Source organism: Phodopus roborovskii, unplaced genomic scaffold (assembly GCF_943737965.1).
Source record: "Phodopus roborovskii unplaced genomic scaffold, PHOROB, whole genome shotgun sequence".
NCBI lineage: Eukaryota > Metazoa > Chordata > Mammalia > Rodentia > Cricetidae > Phodopus > Phodopus roborovskii.
In genome coordinates, this window is record NW_026126619.1 from 4,176,044 (window position 1) to 4,201,011 (window position 24,968).

Genomic DNA, 24,968 nt, shown 5'->3' on the forward strand with positions numbered 1-24,968 from the left:
GAGGATTTGAGAATTCCTGTTTCTTTCATTTCTCAATTTGCCTTTTAAATATTATCAAGTATACATATATATGTGTGTGCGTGCACGAGTGCATGTGTGTGCCTATGTCTGTGTGTGTGTGCATGTGTGTGTACTACTTCAATAATGCATACACTCATAAGGTACATCTTAAAAGATTATACTAGGGAAGTATTATTGCTCTAACAACTAAATCTCAACAGAAGGTATTTCTATTGTCCACAACTTACAATTTTAGTTGTTTTTGTATCTACTTTGTAAAGTAAAATATGTGAAGTTTGGTTACTTACTTAAAAGTCATGCATGTCCCTCTCTAGCTTACTGTTTGAAAGTTTTTATGATTTGCCTGGGGTTTTTGGTTGTTTTGTTTTTGTTTTTCTTCAAATGGACTCTTCCACACCTAGAGCTGTTGTACTTTAGTTTTCTTGTGTATTATCAGAACACTGCCTTCTTTTTATACACCTACCTCATTCAGCAACAATGCCAGGAAAAGCAAATATAATTAGCAGGCTTAGTATAACAATCTCTTGCTATGCAGTTCAGATAAAGGATTTGAATTCCACTCTCACATGTTCTTCTTACCACTATAATTTTCAGAGTTTATTGTACTCATATATATTTATTGCAAAGATCCATTAGCCTCCTACACGTTCTCTTGCAATGACTCATCACAGTGGAAAGCAATGATCTCTTCTATCCAATGGCTCTGAATTGTTTACAAAAGTGAATTTTTTTTTTAATTTAAAAGAAGCAAGTAGTCCCAACTACACTTTTTAATTTCTCCAGCTAACAATACAGGGTCAGAATAAAGGAAAAGTAATCCGCCTTGCAGGAGGCACTAAGAGTTTGGATTTTCTCCCAGCACCTGGGAGTTGATCAGTCACAGCTGATTGAATTTCCATTGTTCATTGATTGTGCCATTTGCCAGGCAATCCATCCCTGCCTATGTAATTGCCGAATTCCTGCAGTTCACCCTGTTCTGTCCTAGAGGTTCAGGAGTGTGACAGGCTGAGAAAATTAGATACTGCCCATTCTGAGTTGCTGACCTTCAGAATACAAAATAAGGCCCATCTTTTAAAACTGGTCCTTACTGATGAGGTTATTTGGAGGGACATTATTTCTAACAGGTGATTTGTTTCATGCTGACCATGCCTTCTTAAAATATATTTATACCTCTGAAGACAGGTCGTTTTAAAATTTAAGTGCACCTGTACAGTACACAATGCTATGAATAAATCCACTTAATTTAAAACTTGTCAAAAGGGGGCACATGTCTCATCTTCAGAAAAAAAAAAAAACTCTCACTTCAAATTATAACTAAAAGTGATTTTGACAGCATTTGAAAATAGTATTATCTTGAAAATTGCTGAGAGTGGATGTCATATAAACCCACCAGAGAAAGATAAAACCCGTGTGAAGTAATGTTTATGTTAATTAAACCTAGTCATTTGGCAGTCTTTATATAATTCAGAAAACTGTGCACATAACAAACACATAATATGAAAGGGAAATAAAATCTTATAAATAGGAGGGCCTTTTATACAAGCCTAAATTTCAAACACACAAAAAAGGACTGCATTTCCCAGATACATTGACGACAATCAGAATTGTTTTGACGAACAAAAGTGCATCAGAGAGAACAGATCACCCTAAGGGTAAAACATTCTTCTTTGCTTTGCAATAGACTCAAACCCACAGATAAGCTTCAAGTGCAAGAGAGCTTGCCTCCTTCCCAAGGACTTCGTCACACAATGCCAAATGACTCCAGAATAATTTATCACCTAATTGCTCGGAACAAGGATGTTCCTCTGGAGCCACAATATAAAGATCAAATTCAGGAAACTCACACTGACATAAAACAACCACATAGCCCTCAAATCCCTTAAAGGTTCTTTAATTATCCTTCAAGATGTTAATTACAACAAAAGTGATATCCAATCCTCAATGACCTGTTGCAAGAAGTTCAGGTCTCTTTACCTTCCTTTAATGTAGAACAATTTCTCTGTCCAAAGTCTCCTTTAAAGGGTTCAAGATTTGGCACTGGGCCTCTGCAGCCTGTAGAGAAGGATTCTGGGCTCTGGGCCAGGACCACTGCAGCAGTTACTGTTACTAACCATCTCTGTCCTCCTTTGTAGAAAGCACATGGGCATGGCTAGCCCTGCAGTACTCAGGAAGTCGGTAATTAAAAGACATGATGAACAGTCTTGTATTGTTCATGACTTAGAGAACATTATGTAAATTAATCTCCTTTTTTTTTTTTTTCTATCTCTTACCTTCTGTCAGGATCATCTAGCGTAGCTATCTAGCTTATTGGAATCATTACAGGGCATAATAATAATTAAAGAAAGAAAGAAAGAAACCCTAAGAATCTCCTAAGTAGCTCTATATTCCACTTTGTAGGTTTTCCTATCCCATTTCTTCCAGGAAATTCTATCACTGAGAAGAACAAAAACAAAGCACAAAAAGTCCAGCTTGCAAAATCAGTGTGCTCTGAAGCAATGGGTTTCAAAATAAACAGCATTCCTTCATTCATGGTTTCTTCACTTCAGCCTTGAGACACACATTTCGCCTACCGCACTGGAGAGGGGAAAGGCCAAGGAGTGAAGAAGCCTTCATTTGAGACAGGACCTCTAAGAGCTGTCTCTCCTTCCTGCCATTGTCAAAGACGACCTTGCTAGAAGGTCTCCCTGTGCTACACTACCCCACCTCTGGTGGCAGTCTTTCCATGCTATCACCTGATTAAAAGCCACTGAATTTTCAAGGTGTCCTAACTAATTACTTGGGGGAATAACTAATTTCTTGCAATCCCATATTCTTAAAACGCCTCTTGTGCTCTTGACATGTTTTAAAATCTCTTCCCTTTCTTGAATAGGTCTCATCATTCCCACAGATAGTTATTTCTGCCTTGTACTTCTCCACAAAGTTTAATTCTTCCCTCCTTCCTGTCCACCCTCCAGTCCCCCTTCCCCCACCTTACCCTCCCCCTCCTTCCCTCTGCCAATCTCTCAGTTCCTCCCTCCCTGCCCTTTCTTCTCTCTATTATTTCAATCGTTTGAACATCGCCTATTTGCAATTCATACCCAAATTCAAAATTCTAGATTAAGTCATAGTTCCTGAACTTCTATACTTAACTCAGTTATCCATGTTACTATGACTGGGTCCCTTTCCTGGAGTTCATTTACTCCTCCTGAAGCTCCTATTTTCACTCCTGCTATGTTTTCCTGGGTTCACTAGGTACATGGTTTCGTGTCGAGGCTCCGTTGATAATTCTCAATCTCACATAAGAGCTACTGACATGTAAGGTCAAACTAGGTCTACAGTGAATTTCTTCCACCAGCATAGATAGTCTCTATTCTAATAGGCCATGTGAATAAAAAACACTCACCATGAGTGACCAAAAGGGACCAGAATATGAGGGGTACAATCAGTTATGATGGGGACAATAGTCTAAAGGGTTAGAGAAATGTTACCTAGCAAGACTCTCTCTCTCTCTCTATTTCTCTCTCTCTCTCTCATCTCCCATTTCCTCTCTCCCCTCCCTCCCTTCCTCCCATTCTCTTCCCTCTCTCCCTTTTCTCCTCTTCCCTCTCCCCCTGCCCTTCCTCCTCTCCCCTTTTCCCTCTCCCTCTCTTTCTGTCTCATAGGGGCAGAGTTGAGGCTGTTTATAAGAGAGGCTCGGACACTGAACTCTTCCCCAAATCTTTAATTTCAGGCAAAATAGCAAAATATTTTAGTGCTGTAAACTAATTATAAGCACACCACCATCAGCATCACTACCACCACCATCAGCACCATCACCACCTTCAAAGCTCTGCCAGGTTCAGTGAACATAGCACAAGAAGACAGTGAAAGCCGGATGTAATGAAATGCTGTCTTGTGAATGTGGCATAGCCACCACACTCGTGAGCTCACAGCTGCCCCGACCTTATACACAGGCACAGCATAGGTACAAGACTGAGCCAGTAAACATTCCATCACAGATGAGGGACGGGGGTTAATGACTTGAGGACTGCAGGAGGAGGGGAAGTCATTGCCTTCAGTGATGTGGTCACTGGTGTTACCACACCTCGAGGAGGCAGCTCCATGCCTATGCCTTGGCTAAACACAGGGAGTCCCAAAGCAACGTTTATAGACTAGAATCTAAAGTTAAATGATGGAAGTGGGATGGAGATTTGGGAGGAGACACGGATGGGTGGGTGTGGGGAAAGGGAAGGAGAAGAGATGGCAGAGGGACACTTACGGTCATAATTTATATTATACATGTACTAAAGGATAAATTAATAAACACAAATAAAGAAAAACATCGCCTCACTAAGTCACAGTTATTGCAGACTTCTCTGACTATGACAGGTAGCTTACAGCACGGCAAATGTCTCTGCTGGCTAGCTACTCCAGACCTTGTAAAGCCATCATGCTTCTATAATCGGGGATCTTTCAACTCAGAGAAAAACAAAACAAAGCAAAACAAACAAGCAAAAAACAAACAAACAAACAAAACCTATGAGCCGCTGGGGCACTGTTAACTATTATTCTCCAGGGGCCTCGGGACTTTCTTATCTCTGTGGATTTACCATATTGCTAGGAAACAGGAAAAATGTGTTGCTGCCTATCAGAGTTCTACTTAAAGATCTAGAGCCCCAGGGGCTATTACTCCCCTTAAACCCTTCTTGGCTCCCCTGCACCCCACATAGTACCATACCCAGCCCCCTTGACATTACAGCTGTGTAACGATGTACTTCAAGCTTTATCTTGAATCCTTTCACCTTCTCTCCATCCTTGCCTACGTAGTGTAGACACAGTGACTGAGATATCAATGTCCTTTAAGTTCTTTGAGCTAGTTTAAGGCTTGGCAGGATTAAACATTTGTGAATTGGGCAGGAAATGGATCTTGTATCTTTCCAACTCACACTAGTTCCACCAAAGGAATGTTAATCTACATTAATTGCTTTCCTAGTAATATAAATTTAGTCTTTTTGTTTCCCGTTTATAATAATACATAAGTGAACTGATCCAGATTCTAAGAATCTTTTTAGTTATTTGCTTGTTTGTTTTTGTTTTGAGTGTAGAGCATGCCATGATGTACATGTGGAAATCAGAGGACAGCTTTGCAGAGCTGATTCTGTCCTCCTACCAAATGGGTCCTTGAGATTGAACTCATATTACCACATTTGGTGACAGGTGCGCTTACCTACTGAGCCACCTTCAATGGCCCCCGGACACTGGAAATCTTACTACTGAGTGTTGTTTGAATAAGATAAAACTGTGTTGTGGTACATCTATAGAAAGGAATGGATTGATGGCTCAGAAAGCAGACTACAACTCAAAATGCAAAAGTCAATTTCCTAATCCCTTCAGAGAGGGATGCTTGTATTTCAATTTTAGGATAGGCAGGACAATGTCTCTTCATTGGAAAAAAAAAATGATAACCCAGAACATCCACCACCGTGTTCCAAAATTAAAGAAATTACGAGATTTTCTAGGTATTCCAGTTGTCACTCAAATTCTGGCATGAGATTCTCTCAAACAGAGACTTTAACACCCAGAAACCAAGGTATCGATAATAAGAAGAAATGACCAAACTCTGAGGAAAGCTGGTATAGTACAAGCTTAAAGTATTTATTTAATATTGCCCTTTACTGCTCAGAGACCTCAGAGTACAGGTCTAGAGATTTGATTTGGCCACTCCCTTCCAGTGTGGTCTGCATGTCATCCTTAAGATTTCTGCCCCATTTTGACATGCCTGTGCATATAAGGTACTGGAGACTTTATGGCATTTCCAAAGCGAGTCTGCAATGCCACATGTGCCAGTGCTTTGATGAGCCCGCATATAATGAGGAAAGTTTATGATCGGGAAAATGAAGAGATGGCCTTGTAGTAGAAGAAATTGAACCTGGCTTGCAGGAAGTCAACCGGAATTAGAGCATGTGCCAGAGGTATACCAGCTACAACTGGCTAAGTGCAGTTCCCTATAGCTACTGCCTTTAGTTCTGCTGAATATCTGAGCTGAAACTGTCATGCAAGTCATTTACTATTCAAATTCAGCAATAGAATCTGCTATTTGACTGTCATCGTTAAACATATATACTAATTCTGCCCTAGACCACGGAGATATATAGTAGGGCATAGAACAACCACCTTTCCTTGTGTTTGGCATTGTCAGAAATCACTAACCAAACAGGAATAGCTACAGATTACACAACACTGTGATTAGTAATAGTAACTCGAACTGGATCCGTCCACTGAAGGGAAATGAATTCTGGTGTCCCACCTCCCTCTCTCCCTTCCTCAACTCTGCTCTGACAACCAAGCGTCTTAGTAAGACTGAATCAGACCTCTGGACTTATTCAGGCTTAGAATGTTATTGTTCCTATTGATCATCTAGAATGCCATGGAAGAGGCAAGTAAGACCTTAAGGTACAAACCAGGAGCCACATTAGCAAACACCATCTGCACTGTATTGAAATTATTCACATACAAGGGCTTTTCTCAAAAGTTCTCATTAAAAGCAGTATTTTCTGTGCGTGACTTTGAGAAAAGTTAGGCTAAAAACTGGAGTTTAAATAGGAAAACTGGCTATTTGAAAGGAGATCCCACATCTTAAGCCACCATATGCACTTTTTTCTTTCTTCGCTGTTTTGTCTTCCCTGACCCACACTAGCTCTCTGGACTCGCTGCAGTCTCTCTCTTACACCACTGTTATTGCCCAAGCCTGCATGTGTTCATTTATTTATGTGTGTGCACTTCTCTGTGTGTGTCTCATGTGTGTGTATGTCTGTGCATGTATGTCTATATGTATGTGTATCTCTGTGTGTGTTCTATATCATGGGAACAGATATTAGAGGAAGCTTGTTGCTGGAACATTCCGAAGTCAGTTCCCCCTTCTACCACGAGAGTCACTAGGATTGAACCTAAACTGCCAATATAAGCATCAAGCATCTTTACCCACCGAGCCATCTTAACTGAAATCTCTGCATATTGGCTTTGAGGTAAAGGTGGCCACAAAAGATTATTAGAGGACAGTATTTATGACAGATATATGAACACTGAGCTTTGAGAACAAAGCTCTGCTGTGACATGAAGGACACTAGGAACACTTTCTATTCCTATAATGATTATAATACAAAATTTAAAAAAGGCAGTTTTCCCTCCAATAACAATTACAGGGTCTAAGCCATAGGGTCACTAGGCCTTAGTCCTGTTATCAGCTAATCCTTAAACTAATGAGTTGACCTTGAGAAAAAAAATGACGAACAAAGAGGTGAAGTCACCTGGCTATGAGTCCGGGAACTGGGAGGGGAAGAACTCGAACCCAGGCAGGCTGTTCTAGAAAACAAACACTGCTTTTCACTCATTGCTGTATACTTAGTGCCAGGTTCAATGTCAGCACACAAAAGCAGATCAATCAAATACTACTGGAAAAATCAGTTGAATTGGAGGGGCAAGGTACTCACATTTGGAAGAAACATCGCCTACACACTCCCTCAAAACAAAAACAGGAAGAGACAGACCCTGCGCAGTGCCCAGTTTCTCACAGAGTCTCTGCTCTGAGAAGAAAGGACTAAATGTCAGCTTGACCAAAGCATTGTCCTCATCTAAGGAGTGTTCTCCCAAATTTTACAGATAATAACCTTCCCTAATGATTAGCAGATGGGAGCAACCATAGCCTTAAAGGGCTAGGCACCTAGAAATCCCCTCTTAGTTTTCCACTCACTGGGCCTCACTGGCGATTGCCAAACAATGTTTTCTACAGTGTTTCTGTTTATTGTGACATAAGAAAACAAGGTTTGCCAGTATGTATAACTGAAACTTCCAGAGGAGCAATCCTTGCTGCCCAGATGCCTATTATCACCTTGCCCCTGGGCTACCTTTGCTTGAGTGGCATAGACACAGCAGGCTGATGGGTCTGAACCTACTACTCCCAGCTGTGGGGCCCACTATTTAAGTCCCATCTTACCCCAGTCCCCTTTGCCACTCCTCCCACACAATTACAGCCAAGGTTACTTCCAGCTGTTTTCTACGCCCCTGGACTTTGATGATTAGATCATGTCAACCTTCTTTCCAAACCCTGCTCAGTGACATTTTACTGAAGTTGTTCTTCAACCCTCTTCCTCCCCGCCATAATTCCCTGGCCTGTTACATGCCCTGTATTTGTCTCCTGTCCCAGTAGGTACAGTCCTGGCATGAGGCAAGCCTTTGTTTTGGAAAGCCTTTGCTTTGGTCTCTCAACATCCCCACTGCTGCCAAGCAGAGCTACTACAAGTAAATCTCTGTGCTGCGAAACTGGGATGCTCTAGATAACCAAGTGCTCCAAAGGGAGAATGGAGGGCGGCTATGAGAGTGAAACCGACCAGCAATGGAAAGAGCTGAAGGCTTGTTAAATTTTGATTCCACCCCCCTGCCCCCAAGTGGAACTCCAGATTCCTGATTCAAGGCCTTCCAGCTCTTGACATCCAAGACCTTAGGAGATATTGGAATTGACTAAATAAATGGTCACTCACCAACTAGTGGAAGGCGGGTATCTGCTCTCTAACGTTTTGGTCCAGGGCTTGTACCAACTGATCTGTTCAGCAGCTTTGCCCCAGAACCTCTCAGGGTCTGTCACAGAGGCTGCAAAATGGCTCTTATACTCGCCACCACTGCAGGTGGCCAGAGCTCTGCAGCCCCGGCCCCCGAGACTGGTCACCAAAGCCCTTCGGGCTGCACCGGCTCCTCTTGCTGAAGGGGACCCTGGCAGGGGCGTCCCAAGCGTCCCGGCGCCTGTAACTTTGCGACATTGCAGCCAGGATGGCTTCATCCTTGCTCTCTGTTCCCAGCCACAGGCCCAGCTGATAGCTTGCCCTGTGGCTGGGGCACTGCCCCTTAGGGGAGCCTGCTGGGGGCGGGGACTAACTCTGAACTAAGCCCCAAGCCCAGAAGTTTGGAAGACAAACTGAAGTCCGCGATAAAGACCGACCTGGAGCCACCAGGAAAGCAACAGGCTGTCGCGGGGAACTGAGGAACGGGAGCAGGGGTCTACAGAAGTCGAACTGTGTCTGTGTCACCCCTAAGATTCTACTCTAACACGGATTACCAACCCGTGACAGTCACTTGTCATTTGACAGAGCGCCTCCTGACTTAGACACATAAGAACGCCTAGCTCAAGTCCAAAGGGCCAAATGGCTTATTTTAAACAAAAAGTGTATCCCTGTCCCACAGCAGATTCCCGTAACTCTAGCCATTGCAGGGAGGCCCTGGCTTGTTAGTTTCCTTTGCTCCTTTATATTTTTTGTTTAAAATTCAACTCAAAGCCGTTACTAAGTAGTTCCGGGGCCATGTATGATCCAGGATTTCCCGACAGCCAAGAGGAGGCGTGGTAGGAGGCTTACACAGCAGCCTGGGGAAGTGCTTCCTAGAGTGATTGACAGCCAGGCCACTGGGGAAGGTAGCCCAGCTGGGATCTGGAGGCACCTGCCAGCCCCCTCCATGGGATTCAGTAGCTGAAGCACAAAGGACTTGGGACGTTTCTTCCCTTCTAATTTGCTGACTTTCTTTCAGAGAACACGTGGTTGTGAAGTTTCTTCGAGTTAATAAAACTGCTTTAAAACGGAATGCGATAACCACTGCACAACTAGGAGTCATGGACGTGAACCCCTCAAGGGGTTCACTATGTGTATGGGCTATGCCTTGGGAGGCTATTCTAAAACAAATCAAAAGATGAAATGAACCTAGAGAAAGAAGCTGCTGAGAAAACTCGAAGCACAAGGGTGGCAGGAACTCCTTGCCTGGCTTTAACTTTCTTTGAGCTCTGCCCTCTTTCACGCTTCAGCGAAATCCACAATCTTTTTGCTTTAATATCATGCCAGACATATTCAGTCTCGGTGTCACAACATTTGAAACTGTAAATGTAAAGATAATATATTCTCAAGCCTTAGGTGAGAAATGGCAGGATGCCCTTGACCCTGTAAAGGATAATAAATTAGGAAACTGTAAACAAATGATCCTTCAGGGAGAAAATGATGTGGAGATAAAGGCTAAACAGAACACAAGACAGAAAAAAAAAAATGACTTTAAGTACCCACCTCAACTATTTTCTTTAACTGAGAAGCAAGAAACAACACTTTTCCTATACACACAGCACTTTCCTTCCTACCAAAGTGATATCTGGTAGAAGAAGACTACCGTCATTTATTTTTACATTTTTAAATTGATTTATTTTTCAACATTCCAATCCCAGTTCCCCCTCACTCCTTCCCTCCCACTCCCCCCACTCCCCTCCCTCCCAACTGCTCCACAGAGAGGGTAAGGCCTCCCATGAGAAGGCTACTAAGACTGTCCCATCATCTTGTGAGGCAGGACCAAGGCACCTCTCCACCCCCACACCCCTGTGTCTAGGCTGGGCAAGGTATCTCTCCTTGTAAAATGGGCTCCACTAAGTCAGTTTGTGCATTAGTGTTAGATCTTGTACCCACAGCCAGTGGCCTCATGCACTGTCCCAGTCACACCATTGTCACCTATATTAAGGGAGTCTTGATTGGTTTTATGCTGGTTCCCCCTTTGTCAGACCTGAGTCAGTGACCTCTCACTAGCTCAGGCCAGCTGACTCTGTGAGTTTCCCCATTGCGGTCTTGAGTCCTTTGTTCATATTCTCGCTCCTCCCTCACTTTGATTGTACTCCAGGAGCTTGGGCCATTGTTTAGGTTTCTGCATCTGCTTCCATCTGTGTCTGGAGGAGGGTTCCCGCTTCTCTGGGGTTGTGGACTGTAGGCTGGGTATCTTTTGCTTTATGTGTGGTATCCACTTATGAGTGGATTTAACTTCTTTGTTCCTCCTCAGTGCTGCTCTCTGACACACACATTGGGTGGACTCCAACTTCGCACTAATCATGGAAAGGATGCATGGGTCCCTACATTGGATATAGATGACTTGAAGGAAGGAACTTAACTGCTTCTGGTATGCCTGGGATGTGTACCTTGTCTCAATGCTTTTAAAACCATAAGGTCGTGAGTTGACCCGGATTACATAAGAAGTGATCATTATCTTCCCTGTGCTTACTAAAGAAGCTTAGGGACAGGAGAACTCATTGCAGGGCTCAAGCCCACCAAGAAGGGAAGTCACAACTTAAATCCTCAAGAGCCAGAAAACCGGGTTGGAGAGTAAACTCACTGGTGAAGGACTCTTGCAAAAGAGCCAGGTTTGATTCCTGTGGTCAACCACATGGAGCAACACCGCCTCCTCAGGCACCAAGCATGTATGTGGTACATGGATGTCCATGCATGCAAAACACTCATACACATACAATATATTAAAAATATAAAATAAAAACTTAAAGGGGAAGAAAGCTTCAGGAAAAAAAAAAAAAAGATGGCAGATGGCAGGGTGCTAAGATCTCAAACAGGGAGAGGAAGGGACAATCCAGATTTGCAGACTGCAGTTTTATCACTCATGTTACATGCCTTATCTCTAGGCTTCATAACAGTAAGTGTGGGGATCTGACTACAGAGACCACAATTCTCATGCCAGGTTGATTACCTCCCAATATCAAGGTTGATTACCTCCCAATATCAAGAGGAATTTGCTGTATAATCAATTAAATGCTCTTATATATTTTCGTCTGAGAAAGCACACCACAGGGAAAAAGTGAATCAGAGAGCATAGTGATGGTGTTATAGACTCAGCAAGGACAAAGAGAACTAGAGAGGTGAAGAACCAAACAAGAAAACTGGAAACAAAGACGTTCTCTTTGTTAGTCTTAGAAGGGGGCAAGGAGGAAGCTGGATTTAGCTGTCTACTGAGAAGAAGGCAAAGTTGCTAATACCTGGAGTATCTCAGAACTTGGAGCCCTGGACTCAGAATGGAGATTAAGGCTGTCAAATGAATCTTAAAAACATAGGCAAGGGAATCTCCCTGCTGGACATGAAACTACTTTCTCTGGAACCATCAATACTTCATATCCTGAGTTTTAAATTTATTGTATAAAATAGACAGTGACTGTTTTTCTGGTCAGATCTTTAGCCCTGGGATTACAAGGTGGCAGCCTGATTACTAAGCACTAAGCACAGGAAATGTTTAAAAGCATTGACTACCAGATATGCTAAATTGGGAATGTTCCACTAACTTTTCCATGCAGCAGTTTCTTGATCTGTAATCTGAAGTTGATATAGCATATGTATCATAAAATTGGTACAAGATATAAATAAACGTGTAAATTGCATTAAGGCCATAGCAAGCCGATTCAGAATTTCACTAGTCTATAAACAAACATTCTCCCCTCACCAAAAAAAAAAAAAAAAAAAAAAAAAAAAACTTCTTTAAAACTTTGAAATTAGAGAGGAAGGCAGTTCTCTGTGAGTTCGAGGCCAGCCTGGTCTACAGAGCAGCAAGTGTCAGGCTCCAAAGCTACACAGAGAAAGCCTGTCTTGATAAACCAAAATAAGAAATTAGACTATTTGAAAAGACATGATTTTAATTGAAGCATCCTTGCAATATTTGTATGATTTGAAAGATAAAAATATACTTTAATGAGTTGGGGGGGAGCTATTGATGTTTAATAAGGATCAGGAGAAACAAATAGGCTGAATAGATGTTTATTCAGGGAGAAACAACTCACAACATAGACAGATGAACACTAGCAGGTTCCTGGTCCCAACGATGCCTCCGGATGTACTCCTGTCCCCATGCTACAAGCAAGAGAGCTCTCTGAGCCCCCTCCTCAGACTTAGTTCCCCCTGGTAACATCCGCCCCTGTCTCCACCCACAATGGGCATGGCCTGTTCTCACTACAGAGGATAAGATAATCAATGTTCAAGTCATATGAAACCGCAGTTTTCAAATGTTTCCTATGTATTTATTGATACACACATAACATCCTCACTAAAACACTATTCCAGGTGACATTTACAAAGCAAAAATACGATGATTCAAAGATTATCTGAAAGAAACAACCTAATGTAGAAACAGAAAAAAAAAAAAAAAAAAAAAAAAAAAGAAGTGGCTGAGCGAGAGAAAAGTGATTAGAAAGAACGGAAGCTATAAAAACCTGTTCAATGAAACCATAGGAAAGGGGAGGAAATGAGACTCGGAGTGTAAAATGCCCACAGAAAGGGACTAAACAAGAGGTAGGAGTGAGAAGGAGAATGAATACAGAGAAAGAGGTAGCAATTTACCACTCAGCAATGGACTCTGTCTCTCTCTGAAGAGTCTAAAGTTACTGCAGATTACCTTAACTCTGTATCCTCTGCTAGCCATAAGAATCATCTTTGCCTAACTTTGCCAGAAACGAAATGTCTGACTAGAGGAAGCATCCGAGCTACTAAACACTTGTCCTGTGATTCTTACACGTCTTTTTTCCTGGATAGCCCGAAAACTCCATGAGTGGAAGTATTTTGTCGACAGCGCTTACCTGTGAATTAGGTGTATGCTGAGCTGAATTCAACTGAAGCTGGGAGGGACATTTAAGATGCATTGAGATTCAGCAAAGCTTTGTTTAGGAAATAATACCAATATTTTGTAAGCCAAAATAGTTTTTGAATTTCTAAGATGAAATACAATATATAATGAAATTATAAATTTTAATTTTTAAAAATATATCTTCTGTTCTTCCCCATAGCAATGACTGTAAGGAAATAAAACTGGATGGATTTAATATGGTGGGGAGTGAGGGGGCAAGGTAGTGGAGGGTACATAAAGAGAGACAACTTATATTTAAATGTCCAGTAACTCAAACAGGGCAGGAAACTAGAGACAAAAACTAAAGAAAAGACTATAGAGGAATGCCTCTTACTAGCTTACCCCGCCCCATGGCTTGCTCAGAACCATAAAACCCACGAGTGGCTCTACCCACAGTGGACTTGGCTGTCCTCAATCATTAATGAAAAAAATCTCAGCCACAGATTTGCCAACAGGCAAGTCTTATGGAGTCATATTTTCTCAATGGAGGTCACCGCTTCCCAGATGAACCTAGCCGGTATCAAGTTGACAAAAAAACTTAACCAGTTCACCCAGCAAAGGGTGGGCATGAATCCCTATCATTCCTTGAGGAGCTATTAGCATTTGATAGCTACTGGAAAACAGACAGGCAGTTTTCTTTGAAGGTGTGATCCTTGGTATGTCAGAGCAGGCCCCATACCCAATAATGTTCTGCCAACACTAGCTGGACATGATGGGGAGGAGAGAGAGAGAGAGAGAGAGAGAGAGAGAGAGAGAAAGAGAGAGAGAGAGAGAGAGAGAGAGATACAGGGAGGTAGAGAGAGAAAGAGAGAAAGAATATGAACATAAGTTGGGTGGGTAGGGAGGAAGGGGATGAGTCTGTGAGTTGCAAAAGGGAAGGTAAATATGATCAGGATATCTTGTATAAATCCCAAAAGAATTAATGAATGAGTTACTTTTTAAAAAGCCATTGAGCTAAACCAGGTGAAAGGATTATTTCACAACAAGGCTTCCAAGGCTTGGGAGGACATTCTGCAACCCCAACTCATCCTTCAGTCAAATAAAGCAAGACCCATGATTCAGTCACCATCCTTATTTAGATTCCTGGGAAGTACCCAATAAAAATACTTTTACTTAAGAAATAATAGAAATGTTTCCATTTGAGAAAAGCCAGAGGAACATGATCTAGGTATTATTTCCAGTCAATTTTAGCATTCTTGTTTTCTTTTCTCTCTGCGCAGCAATTTGCCACTTCGAAGAAAATTCTCATTAGTGTAGCTGTGAAGGCCAATAAAAGTTATGATTTTTTTTAACCAAGACACCAAAACCTTCAAGGGTTTATTTTAATCCTTCTGTATGGAAAATTCCAGAAGATTTAGACTATTTCTGTGTCATATTTCCAAAGAAAAAATTTCTCTGTGACATTAAACTGTTTGTGATCCTAAGAAATGATCTTATAGTCCTTGTACCAAATGAAGAGGAAAACGAAGATTCTTTAATATTATGCTTTGTAGAGTATAATCATTGCCAAGCCAAACAGCAGCTCATATTCCCTATTTGTGTGTGTGTGTGTGTGCGCGCGCGCACGCGTGTGCGTGTGTACATCCATGTCTTTTGATGGTCAGGAATATGTTCATAAAATTAAACTATAAATTTAAGGGTGAGACCTCTATCCCAAAACAAGAGCTGGTCTAATATAACAAGAAATTGGACAAGAGTGTGGAGTTTCAGAGACAACACAAAGAAAACAGTTGAACTGTAGTTTAAATATGAGAAAACATAGCAAGAATGAAATGGTCTAATTTATTTCAGAAATGGAAGTAGATGCCTCATTTACTATGGAAAAGAAAAAAAAATTAAATGTGAGTATGTATTTGGTACTGGGGTGGTATGAAAGATGGCCAAGATTAATCTGTGCAGTCTCTTTCTGTTAGTATTCTTTTTTAAGATAATATCTTTTGAAATTATAATTGCATCATTTTAGCAGTCTCTTTTCTTTCTCCAACCTTCCTATGTATACCCTACCCCACTATAATTCAAATTCATGGCCTTTTAATTGTTGTTGAATGTGTGTGTGTGTGTGTGTGTGTGTGTGTGTGAGAGAGAGAGAGAGAGAGAGAGAGAGAGAGAGAGAGAGAGAGAGAGAGAGAGAGAGCACATATTCTTAAATGTACAAACCCAACCTGCTCTGTCTACAGAGTATGTTTCCAGGGTATGATCACTTGGTATTAGGTAGCCAATTGTTCTTCCCTGGGGAATACTTTCTCCTGCTTTCATCATCCCTGAGTTGCTTGTAGTATTTTGTCTAAGGCTGAGACCTTCTGAGCTTTTCTCATTCCATGTTAGCCTGTCTATTGATGTCATCCTTGTTCAGAACACATTGAGGTGGTCACATGGGGAAGACCTCAAGGGTGATGCTTCTGACATTTCTGGGAGACACAGCCTCACAGGTTTCCAGCACCATGAATGCTTTCTCTTTTAGTCAGTGGGTCTTAAGTCCAAGTAGAGAGCTGTTGGTTATTGCCAAGGCATTAGTGCTACCACTGAACCTTTGGGTTACTGTAGGCTTTGAAGAGGCACTATGATCAAAACAACCAACAACAACAAAAACAAAAAAAAAAAAAAAAAAACAAAAAACCCAACATTTGATTGGGGCTTTTTTACAATTTCAAAAGCTTAGTCCAATATCATCATTGCAGGGAGCATGAAGACAGATGGGAGTTCGTGCTGGAGAAGTAGTTGAAAGCAACATCCTGATCTGCAAGCAGGGGTTGGGGGGGGGGTGAATAGAGCAGTGAGAGACTGAGACAAAGACAGAGAGACTGGGCAGAGCATGGGCTTTTAAAACCTCAAAGCTCACACCCAATGACATACTTCCTCCAACAAGGCCACGCCTACTTCCAAAAGGCTTCACCTCCGAATCCTACTAACTCTGTTGCCCAAGCATTCAAATAGTCTCATTCAAACCACCAAAATGTTCAAATTCAAGAATCTTGTCATAGTGAAAGGAATTGCAGAATATATTTTAAAGAAGAAGAAGAGGAGACGAGAAGGAGGAAGAGGTGGAAGGGGGAAGTAAAAGAAGGAGGAAGAGGAGAAGAAGAAGAAGATGGAGAAGGAGAAGAAAAAGAAGAAGAAGATGGAGAAGGAGAAGAAGAAGATGGAGAAGGAGAAGGAGGAGGAGGAGAAGGAGAAGAAGGAGAACTGACTTAATATGCTTCAATTAAAACTGTCCCATACATGGGATATTTGCTCTTCCCACACCCTCATTTTCCCCTAATAAAGTCCAAATTTACCTTCGGTTATTTTTTTAAATTCAATATGCCCTTCTAAAACTCACTGAAATTTAATCTCTTACCATAAAATACTAAAAGATTAGAACTCTGTCTTCAAAAATATATTCATCCTTTCACATGATTAATCGGCAGGTTAATGATTGCCCCTGAGAGTAGTTTCTGAACATTAGGCAAAGTTAAGTTGGGGACCAGTTCTGAACTTCTACAAAATAAAAAATATAGATTGAAAAGACAATACTACTAGCAAATCAAAGTTGACTTTAGATTGGATAGGTACGCCATACATGTCAAAATTAGTAGCAAATGTTTATGGTAAGGGCCAGAATAAAGCCTATCACAATCCCAAAACTTTACAAATAAAAATAAGGTACTGTATAATAGCTATGCTAAAGTGCACATATGCGCTCTCAATTACAGGTAGTATAGAAGGTAAAATATTTTCCATTACCTAATACTTTTCATTATTCATGTGTTCCTATTTCTCAAATTACATCATTTTAAAAATCATGCAGTGTGCTCCCTTTTTAATCTGCTTTAATTTCACAGACATTCAAAACCGCTTGCCCACTTGACTTTGACTGAAGAACAAGGACCCTTTCTTCTACACCCTGATTTGTCATTTGACCCACTGGCTAGACAAGCACTTAATACTTCAAACACTCTTAATCTTTGATAACTTCATTTTCAAAGCTAAGGGGAGCTAACAGGAACTGGTCACCCACAGAAAGAAAACCTTTTAATATCTCAGACTCCATTTTTGGTACTTTGAAGTTTCAAGATTGGCTTGAAACAGCAGCCAAATTGTGCTTAAGGATCTGAGTTCACTGACTGTCACACTGTTCATTGCTTTACAATCTGGAGTAGCCTCAGTGGGTAGTTTAGGTTTGGAGCCTGCTTAGGAAAGATCTTAGTCTTAGATAAAAATACCAGTTAAAGATGTCCTTTCCTCCTACTTCCACTCCAATAAATATTTCCCTTGCTGTACTCAAGACAATCATCTGCCGGTATGACCTCTGTAATGGGATAATATTGAGAATAAATAGGAAAGCATAACTAAAGGAGAAGTATATGTGTATAGCATATATTACAGGAACTCCCCCCACTAATTTTAACAGTGTTGTCTATGGTCGCAGCCCAAGATTTTACATAGGAAAAGTTAAACTGATGTTCGACCATGTAAATGCATTTGTGCTAATGGAAAGGAAGTAATGATGGCCCCAAGTAAGTTGTAGTTATAATCCATCACCAAATCTTTCAGTTTCTACTAAATTCCAAATAATAATGCAGAGATAATAACTTTTGCAATAAAATCAAACTTTTCTAGGTACTTTGATGTGTTACAGATTAATAATCACATTTACTATATACAGGTTCTTTTAAGAAAGGCTTTATTTTAGCTTACAGTTCCAGGGGGAGAAAGTCTGTAATGGGGACGACGGCATGACAGTAGGAGCAGGAAGTAGAGAGATCAAATTCCATCCTTAGAGAGAAAACAAAAAGAAAGAACAAGAATTTGGGCAATTTTATAAATGATCAAATCCAACCCCAAAGATGTACTTCCTCCAGCAAGCGTCGATCTCCTAGGGGCTTCATAACCTCTCCAAACAACATTATCAACTGTTCAAAGTGTTCAAATACATGAGCCTATAGAGGAACATGTATGCTTCAAAACACACCATGAACATATAAACACGTCAACATATTACATACATTGTGCTACTGACATTTCTCAGGACTGTGACGCTATAACTGACAAAAGGGTTTATTTGACTCACAGGTTGAGAACTCAGTCCATTCTAGCAGGGAAATGTCAGTGGGAATGTGAGGCAGCTGTTCACATTGCTCCCACAACTGAAAAGCAGAGGGAGATAATGCTGGAGCTAGGCTCAGCTGCTCTTTTCTATTGAATCTTGAACTCTAGCATGTAAAATGGTACCCAATGTTCAGGGCAGTCTTCCCTATTCAATTAAGCTACTATGGAAACACCCTTCATATACACACAACCAAACATGGGTCTCCTGGGTGATTTCAAATCCAATCAAGTTGTGATCCCCCCATCACAGGGCCTCTGCTAAAGAGGCCTCAGCTGGAGAGTGCCAGATAGATCCACTTATCAGTGCTGAAACATCTGGAGTATCAGCCCAGCCTTTGTCTCCCATTGCCAGGCCTTGGCTACAGGTGTGTCTGGGACAAATTTGGGTGGGCTCTCCCCTACACCCTTCCTCATGAACTCCCTGGGTAGGATCCTGTGTCCTGTCCCCATTGAGAGCACTCTTGGAGCTTTGCTACACCCCCACCCACCCACACAGAGAGCCTACCCTCCCTCTACCCTGTGCTCTACCCTGCCCACTGTCCCACTGCTCTGGTTGAGCACTGGGACAGAGGGTGGAGCCAACAGTCCAGCCACCATCCTGGAGCTGCTCTGAGCAAACTAGACCTGCATATCCATGAGGGACCACCCGCAATTTCCGCCTGCCTGGTCTCTGACCCCTAGCGCTGGTCCTCTACTGGAGTTCTGGGGCCCCTCCCAAAGTTCTGCTGATCTCAGTGGGGCCTCTCTGAGTTCCTGGGGGCTGGATCTTTGACCCCCATCACAGGGCCTCTGCCAAAGAGACCTCAGCTGGAGAGTGCCAGGCCCAGCTTAAGGAACATCCTGAGTCCCAGCCTTTGAGATCTTTGACTCCCATGGCTAGTCTTCTACTGGAGCCTAATCTTTGACCCCCATTGTCCAGCCCCTACCTGTGGAGAGACCTCCTAGAGAGCATGGACCACCCAGAGCTAAAGACATCGAACCTCTGACCACCTAAACCAACCTGGGAAGTACCATAGAGAGAGGGAGAGACCCCACAAACACCTACTGGAATAAGCTATAGGAAGACGGCAATGCAAGAAAACACGTAACAACAGAAAGAAAAGCATAACACCACCAGAATCTAGGGAATCTACACCAACTAGACCTGAACACCCCAAAGCAGATGAAGCAGAAGAGAACGACTTAAAAACTATCTTCATAAAAATGGTAGAGGCCTTCAAAGAAGATGTGAGAAAAATCCCTTAAAGAAATGGAAGAAAAAACAAACAAAAAATTGTAAGAAATGAACACATTTCTTAAAGAAAGTACAGAAAGCCAAGGGGGGGGGGGAAACAATTAAACAGGTGAAGGAAACAGTTTAAGACTTGAAAACTAAATAGAGAAAATAAAGACAACACAAACCGAAGGAATGCTGGATAAAAAAAAAAAAAAAAAAAAAAAAAAAAACTAGGCAAACGATCGGGAACTACAGACACAAGCATAACCAACAGAATTCAAGAGATGGTAGAGAGAATCTCAGGCGCTGAAGATAAACTAGAGGAAATAGATTAATCGACCAAAGAAAATCATAAATCCAACAAATCCTTAACACAAAACATCCAGGAAATGTGGGACACCATGAAAAGGCCAAACCTAAGAAAAATAGGCATAGAGGAAGTTGAGGAAGCCCAGCTCAAAGATGACAAAAACATATTCAACAAAATCATCGAGGAAAACTTTCCAAATCTGAAGAAGGACATGCCCATAAAAGTACAAGAAGCATACCGAACACCAAATAGGCTGGACCAAAGAAAAAAGACCCCTCGACATATAATAATCAAAACACCTAGCATACAGAATAAAGAAAGAATATTAAGAGCAGTGAAGGAAATAGGACAGGTAACATATAAAGGCAGACCTATGAAGGTCCTGGATAGATGTTCTAAAAGCACTAAGAGTCCACGGATGCCTGCCCATGCTACTATATCCAGCAAAACTCTCAATCACTATAGATGGAAAAAAACAAGATATTTAATGACAAAGCCAGATTTTCACAATATTTATTTATAAGTCCAGCCCTACAGAAAGTTTTGGGAAGAAAACTCTAACCCAAAGAAGTTAACTATTCTCACAAAGACGTAAGGAAGAAATAATTCCACTTCATCAGAAACCAAGTGTAAAGCAAGACAAATATATTCACAATACCACTGCCAACAACAAATCTAAAACAAACAAGCATTGACAAAAAATGGTTGTTACTTTCCCTCAACATTAATGGTCTTAACTCGCCTATAAAAAGACACAGGCTAACAGAATGGGTACTAAGACTGAATCCATCCTTCTGCTGCATACAAGAAACACAGCTTCAAAGATAGACATTACCTCAGGGTAAACGGCTGTGAAAAGATCTTCCAATCAAATGGACCCAAGAAACAAGCAAGTATGGCTATCCTAATATTTAACAAGTTAGACTTCAAACCAAAATTAATCAAAAGAGATGAAGATTGTCATTTCATATTCATCGCAAGACAAATCCATCAAAACAAAGTCTCAATTCTGAACATGTATGCCCAAAATACAAAGGCACCCACATTCGTAAAAGAAACACTATTAAAACTCAAACCTCACATAAAACCTCACACAGTTATAGTGGGAGACTTCAACACACCACTCTCTCCACTAGACAGGACCACCAATGAGAAACTCAAGAAAGAAACAAAAGAACTAACAGAAGTTATGTCTCAGCTGGGTTTAACAGACATCTTTAGAACATTCCATCCAAACACAAAAGAATGTACTTTCTTCTCTGCTCCACATGGAACCTTCTCTAAAATCAACCACATACTAGGTGACATAACAAACCTCAACAGATACAAAAGAATTGGAAAAGTCCCCTGTATCTTATCAGACCACCATGCTTTAATATTGGAATTCAACAACAACAAAAATTGCAGAAACCCTAAAAACTCATGGAAACTGAACAATGTGCAATTGCACCACACCTGGGTCAAAGAAGAAATAAAGAAAGAAATTAAGGGCTTTCTAAAATTCAACCAGAATGAGGACATAACATACCCAAACTTATGGGACACCTTGAAAGCAGTGTTGTGAAGGAAGTTCCTTGCACTAAGTGCCCATATGAAGAAAACCAAGGATAGTTTCAGCACAACTGAAAGCCTTAGAACAAAAAGAAGCAAACTCACCCCTTAGGAGAAGATGCCAGGAAATAATCAATTTGAGTGCTGAAATCAATAAAATAGAAACCAGGAAAACAATACAAAAAAAAAAAAATCAATGCAACAAAGAGTTGGTTTTTTGAGAAAATCAACAAGTTAGACAAACCTTTATCAAAACTAACAAAAAAGCAGAGAGAGAATATGCAAATTTACGAAATCAGAAATGAAAAAGGGGACATAACAACAGACACAGAGGAAATCCAGACAACTTTCAGGTCATACTTTGAAAACCTGTACTCCACAAATTTTGAAAATTCAAAGGAAATGAACAAATTTTTGGATAACTACCACTTACCTAAATTAAATCAAGAACAGACAAACAACTTAAATAGACCTGTAACACCCAATGAAATAGAAGCAGTCATCGAAAGCCTTCAACCAAAAAAACCACAGGGCCAGACAGCTTCAGTGCAGAATTCTACCAGAAATTCAAGATAGAGCTAATACCAATACTCCTCAAGTTGTTCCACATAATAGAAACACAAGGTTCATTGCCAACCCCTCTCTACAAGGCCACAATCACCTGGGGAACCAAGCCTCAGAAAGACACAATTAAGAAAGAAAACTACAGACCAATATCTCTGATGAACATCTGATGATAGATGTCATTCTGTAAATATGTTTCTCATACTAGTTAATGAATAGAGCATTGTTGGCTAATAAGCAAGATAGGCGGGACTAGGAGACAGGAAGTATTCAAGGAAGTAGTAGGGAGGAGGCAAGAGTGCAGGACGCTGGTAAGATAAGATCACATGGAAGTACTTAGATTAATAGAAATGGGTTAATACTTAAGACAGAGCTAGCTGATAAGAAATTACTACCTGGCCAACAGGATTATATCAAATGCAGAGTCATGGTGTGTTAATTGGGGCTAGCATGTTAGTGGGACCAGACCAGTGGCAGGGGAAACCTACTCACAACAAATATTGATGCAAAAATAATCAATAAAATACTGGCAAACAGAATCCAAGAATACATCAGAGAAATCACCTACCAAGACCAAGTAGGCTTCATCCCTGGGTTGCAGGGATGGTTTAACATATGCAAATTTATCAATGTGATCCACCATATAAACAAACTGAAAAAGAAAAACCATATGATCATCTCCTTAGATGCTGAAAAAGCCTTCGACAAAATTCAAAACTCTTTCATGATAAAGGTATTGGAAAGATCGGGGACAACAGGAACATACCTAAACATAATAAGAGCAATATACACTAAACCAACAGCCAGACATTAAACTCTAAAATCAGGAACAAGACAAGGCTGCCTTCTCTCTCCATATCTCTTCCATATTGTACTTGAAGTTCTAGCTAAAGCAATAATAAAACAAAAGGAGATCAAGGGGATGCAAATTGGAAAGGAAGACATGAAACTGTCTCCATTTGCAGATGATATGATAGTTTACATAAGTGACACAATAAACTCTACCAGGGAACCCCTACAGGTGATAAACACCTTCAGGAAACTAGCAGGATATAAGATAAACTAAAAAGAAAAAGAAAAAGAAAAAAAAAAAAAACAGTAGCCCTACTTTATTCAGAAGACAGAAAAGCTGAGAAAGAAATCAGAGAAACATCACCCTTTACAATAGCCACAAACAGCATAAGGTATCTTTGGGTAATGCTTACCAAACAAATGAAAGACCTATATAATAAAAACTTTGTGGCTTTAAAGAAAGAAATTAAAGAAGACACCAGAAAATGGGAAAATCTCCCATGCTCTTGGATAGGTAAGATAAATATAGTAAAAATGGCAATTTTGTCAAAAGCAATCTACATATTCAATGCAATCCCCATTAAAATCCCACCACAATTCTTCACTGACCTTGAAAGGATAATAATCAACTTTATATGGAAAAACAAAAGACCAAGGATAGCCAAAACAAGTCTGTACAATAAAGGAACTTCAGGAGGCATCACCATCCCTGACTAAGCTCAACTACAGAGCTATATTTCTGAAAACATCCTGGTATTGGCATAAAAATAGACAGGTAGACCAATGGAATCGAATTGAAAATCCTGATATTAACCCACACACCTATGAACACCTGATTTTTGACAAAACATCGAAAAGAATACAATGGGGGGAGAGGAGGAAAGCATCTTCAACAAATGGTGCTGGCACAATTGGATGAGGGTTTGTAGAAGACTACAGATAGACCCATGTCTATCGCCAAGCACAAAACTCAAGTCCAAATGGATCAAAGACCTCAATATAAATCCAGCCACACTAAACCTCTTAGAAGAGAAAGAAGGAGGTACCCTTGAACAAATTGGTATAGGATACTTCTTCCTGAACTTAACTCCAGTAGCACAGACACTGAGATCAACAATTAATAAATGGGACCTCCTCAAACTTAGAAGTTTCTGTAAGGCAAAGGACACAGTGGACAAGACCAAATGGCAGCCCACAGACTGGGAAAAGATTCTTACCAATCCTATATCTGACAAAGGGCTGATCTCCAAAATATACAAAGAACTCAAGTAACTAGCCAACAAAACACCAAATAATCCTATTAAAAAATGGGTTACAGAACTGAAGAAAGAATTCTCAATAGAGGAAATCAAAAAGGCTGAAAGACACTTAAGACACTTAGCTATCAGGGAATTGCAAATCAAAACAACTTTGAGATACCATCTTACTCCTGCCAGAATGGGAAAATTATAAGCACCAATGACAACTTATGCTGGAGAGGATGTGGAGAAAGGGGAACACTCCTCAACTCCTGGTCGAAGTACAAACTCAGACAGACATTTTGGAGATCAGTATGGCGTTTCCTCAGGAAAGTAGGAATTAGTTTACCACAGGACTCGGCTCCCCCTCTTAGGCATATACCCAAATAATCCACATCAATGCAACAAAGACATGTACTCAACTATGTTCATAGCAGCATTATATGTAATAGCTAGAACCTGGAAGCATCCTAGATGCCCCTCAACTGAAGAATCATTAAAGAAGATCTGGCACATCCACACAATGGAATACTACTCTGCAGAAAAAAAAGTTAATGGAATCTTGAAATTCGCAGACAAGTGGATGGAACTTGAAGAAACCATCCTGAATGAGGGAACCCGTCACAAAAAGAGGAACATGGTATGTACTCACTCATATATGTATTTTAGACCTAGAGCAAAGTATCACCAGCCTATAATTCACACCAGCAGAGGAACTAGGATACAAGGTGTATTCTAAGAGATTCGTGTAAGTTCCCTCACAAAA

At 40.8% G+C, this 24,968-nt stretch overlaps 1 protein-coding gene across 1 annotated transcript in view; it reads right to left on the reverse strand.

Annotated features, from left to right (window-relative positions):
* Window positions 1–8,826, reverse strand: part of Acss3 (acyl-CoA synthetase short chain family member 3) — a 162,832-nt gene extending 154,006 nt beyond the window's left edge. The window contains exon 1 of the mRNA XM_051206396.1: window positions 8,517–8,826. Coding sequence (XP_051062353.1) covers window positions 8,517–8,812 — 296 coding nt within the window. The 5' untranslated portion in view covers window positions 8,813–8,826. The remainder of the gene's footprint in view (window positions 1–8,516) is intronic.
* Window positions 8,827–24,968: the final 16,142 nt, after the last annotated feature.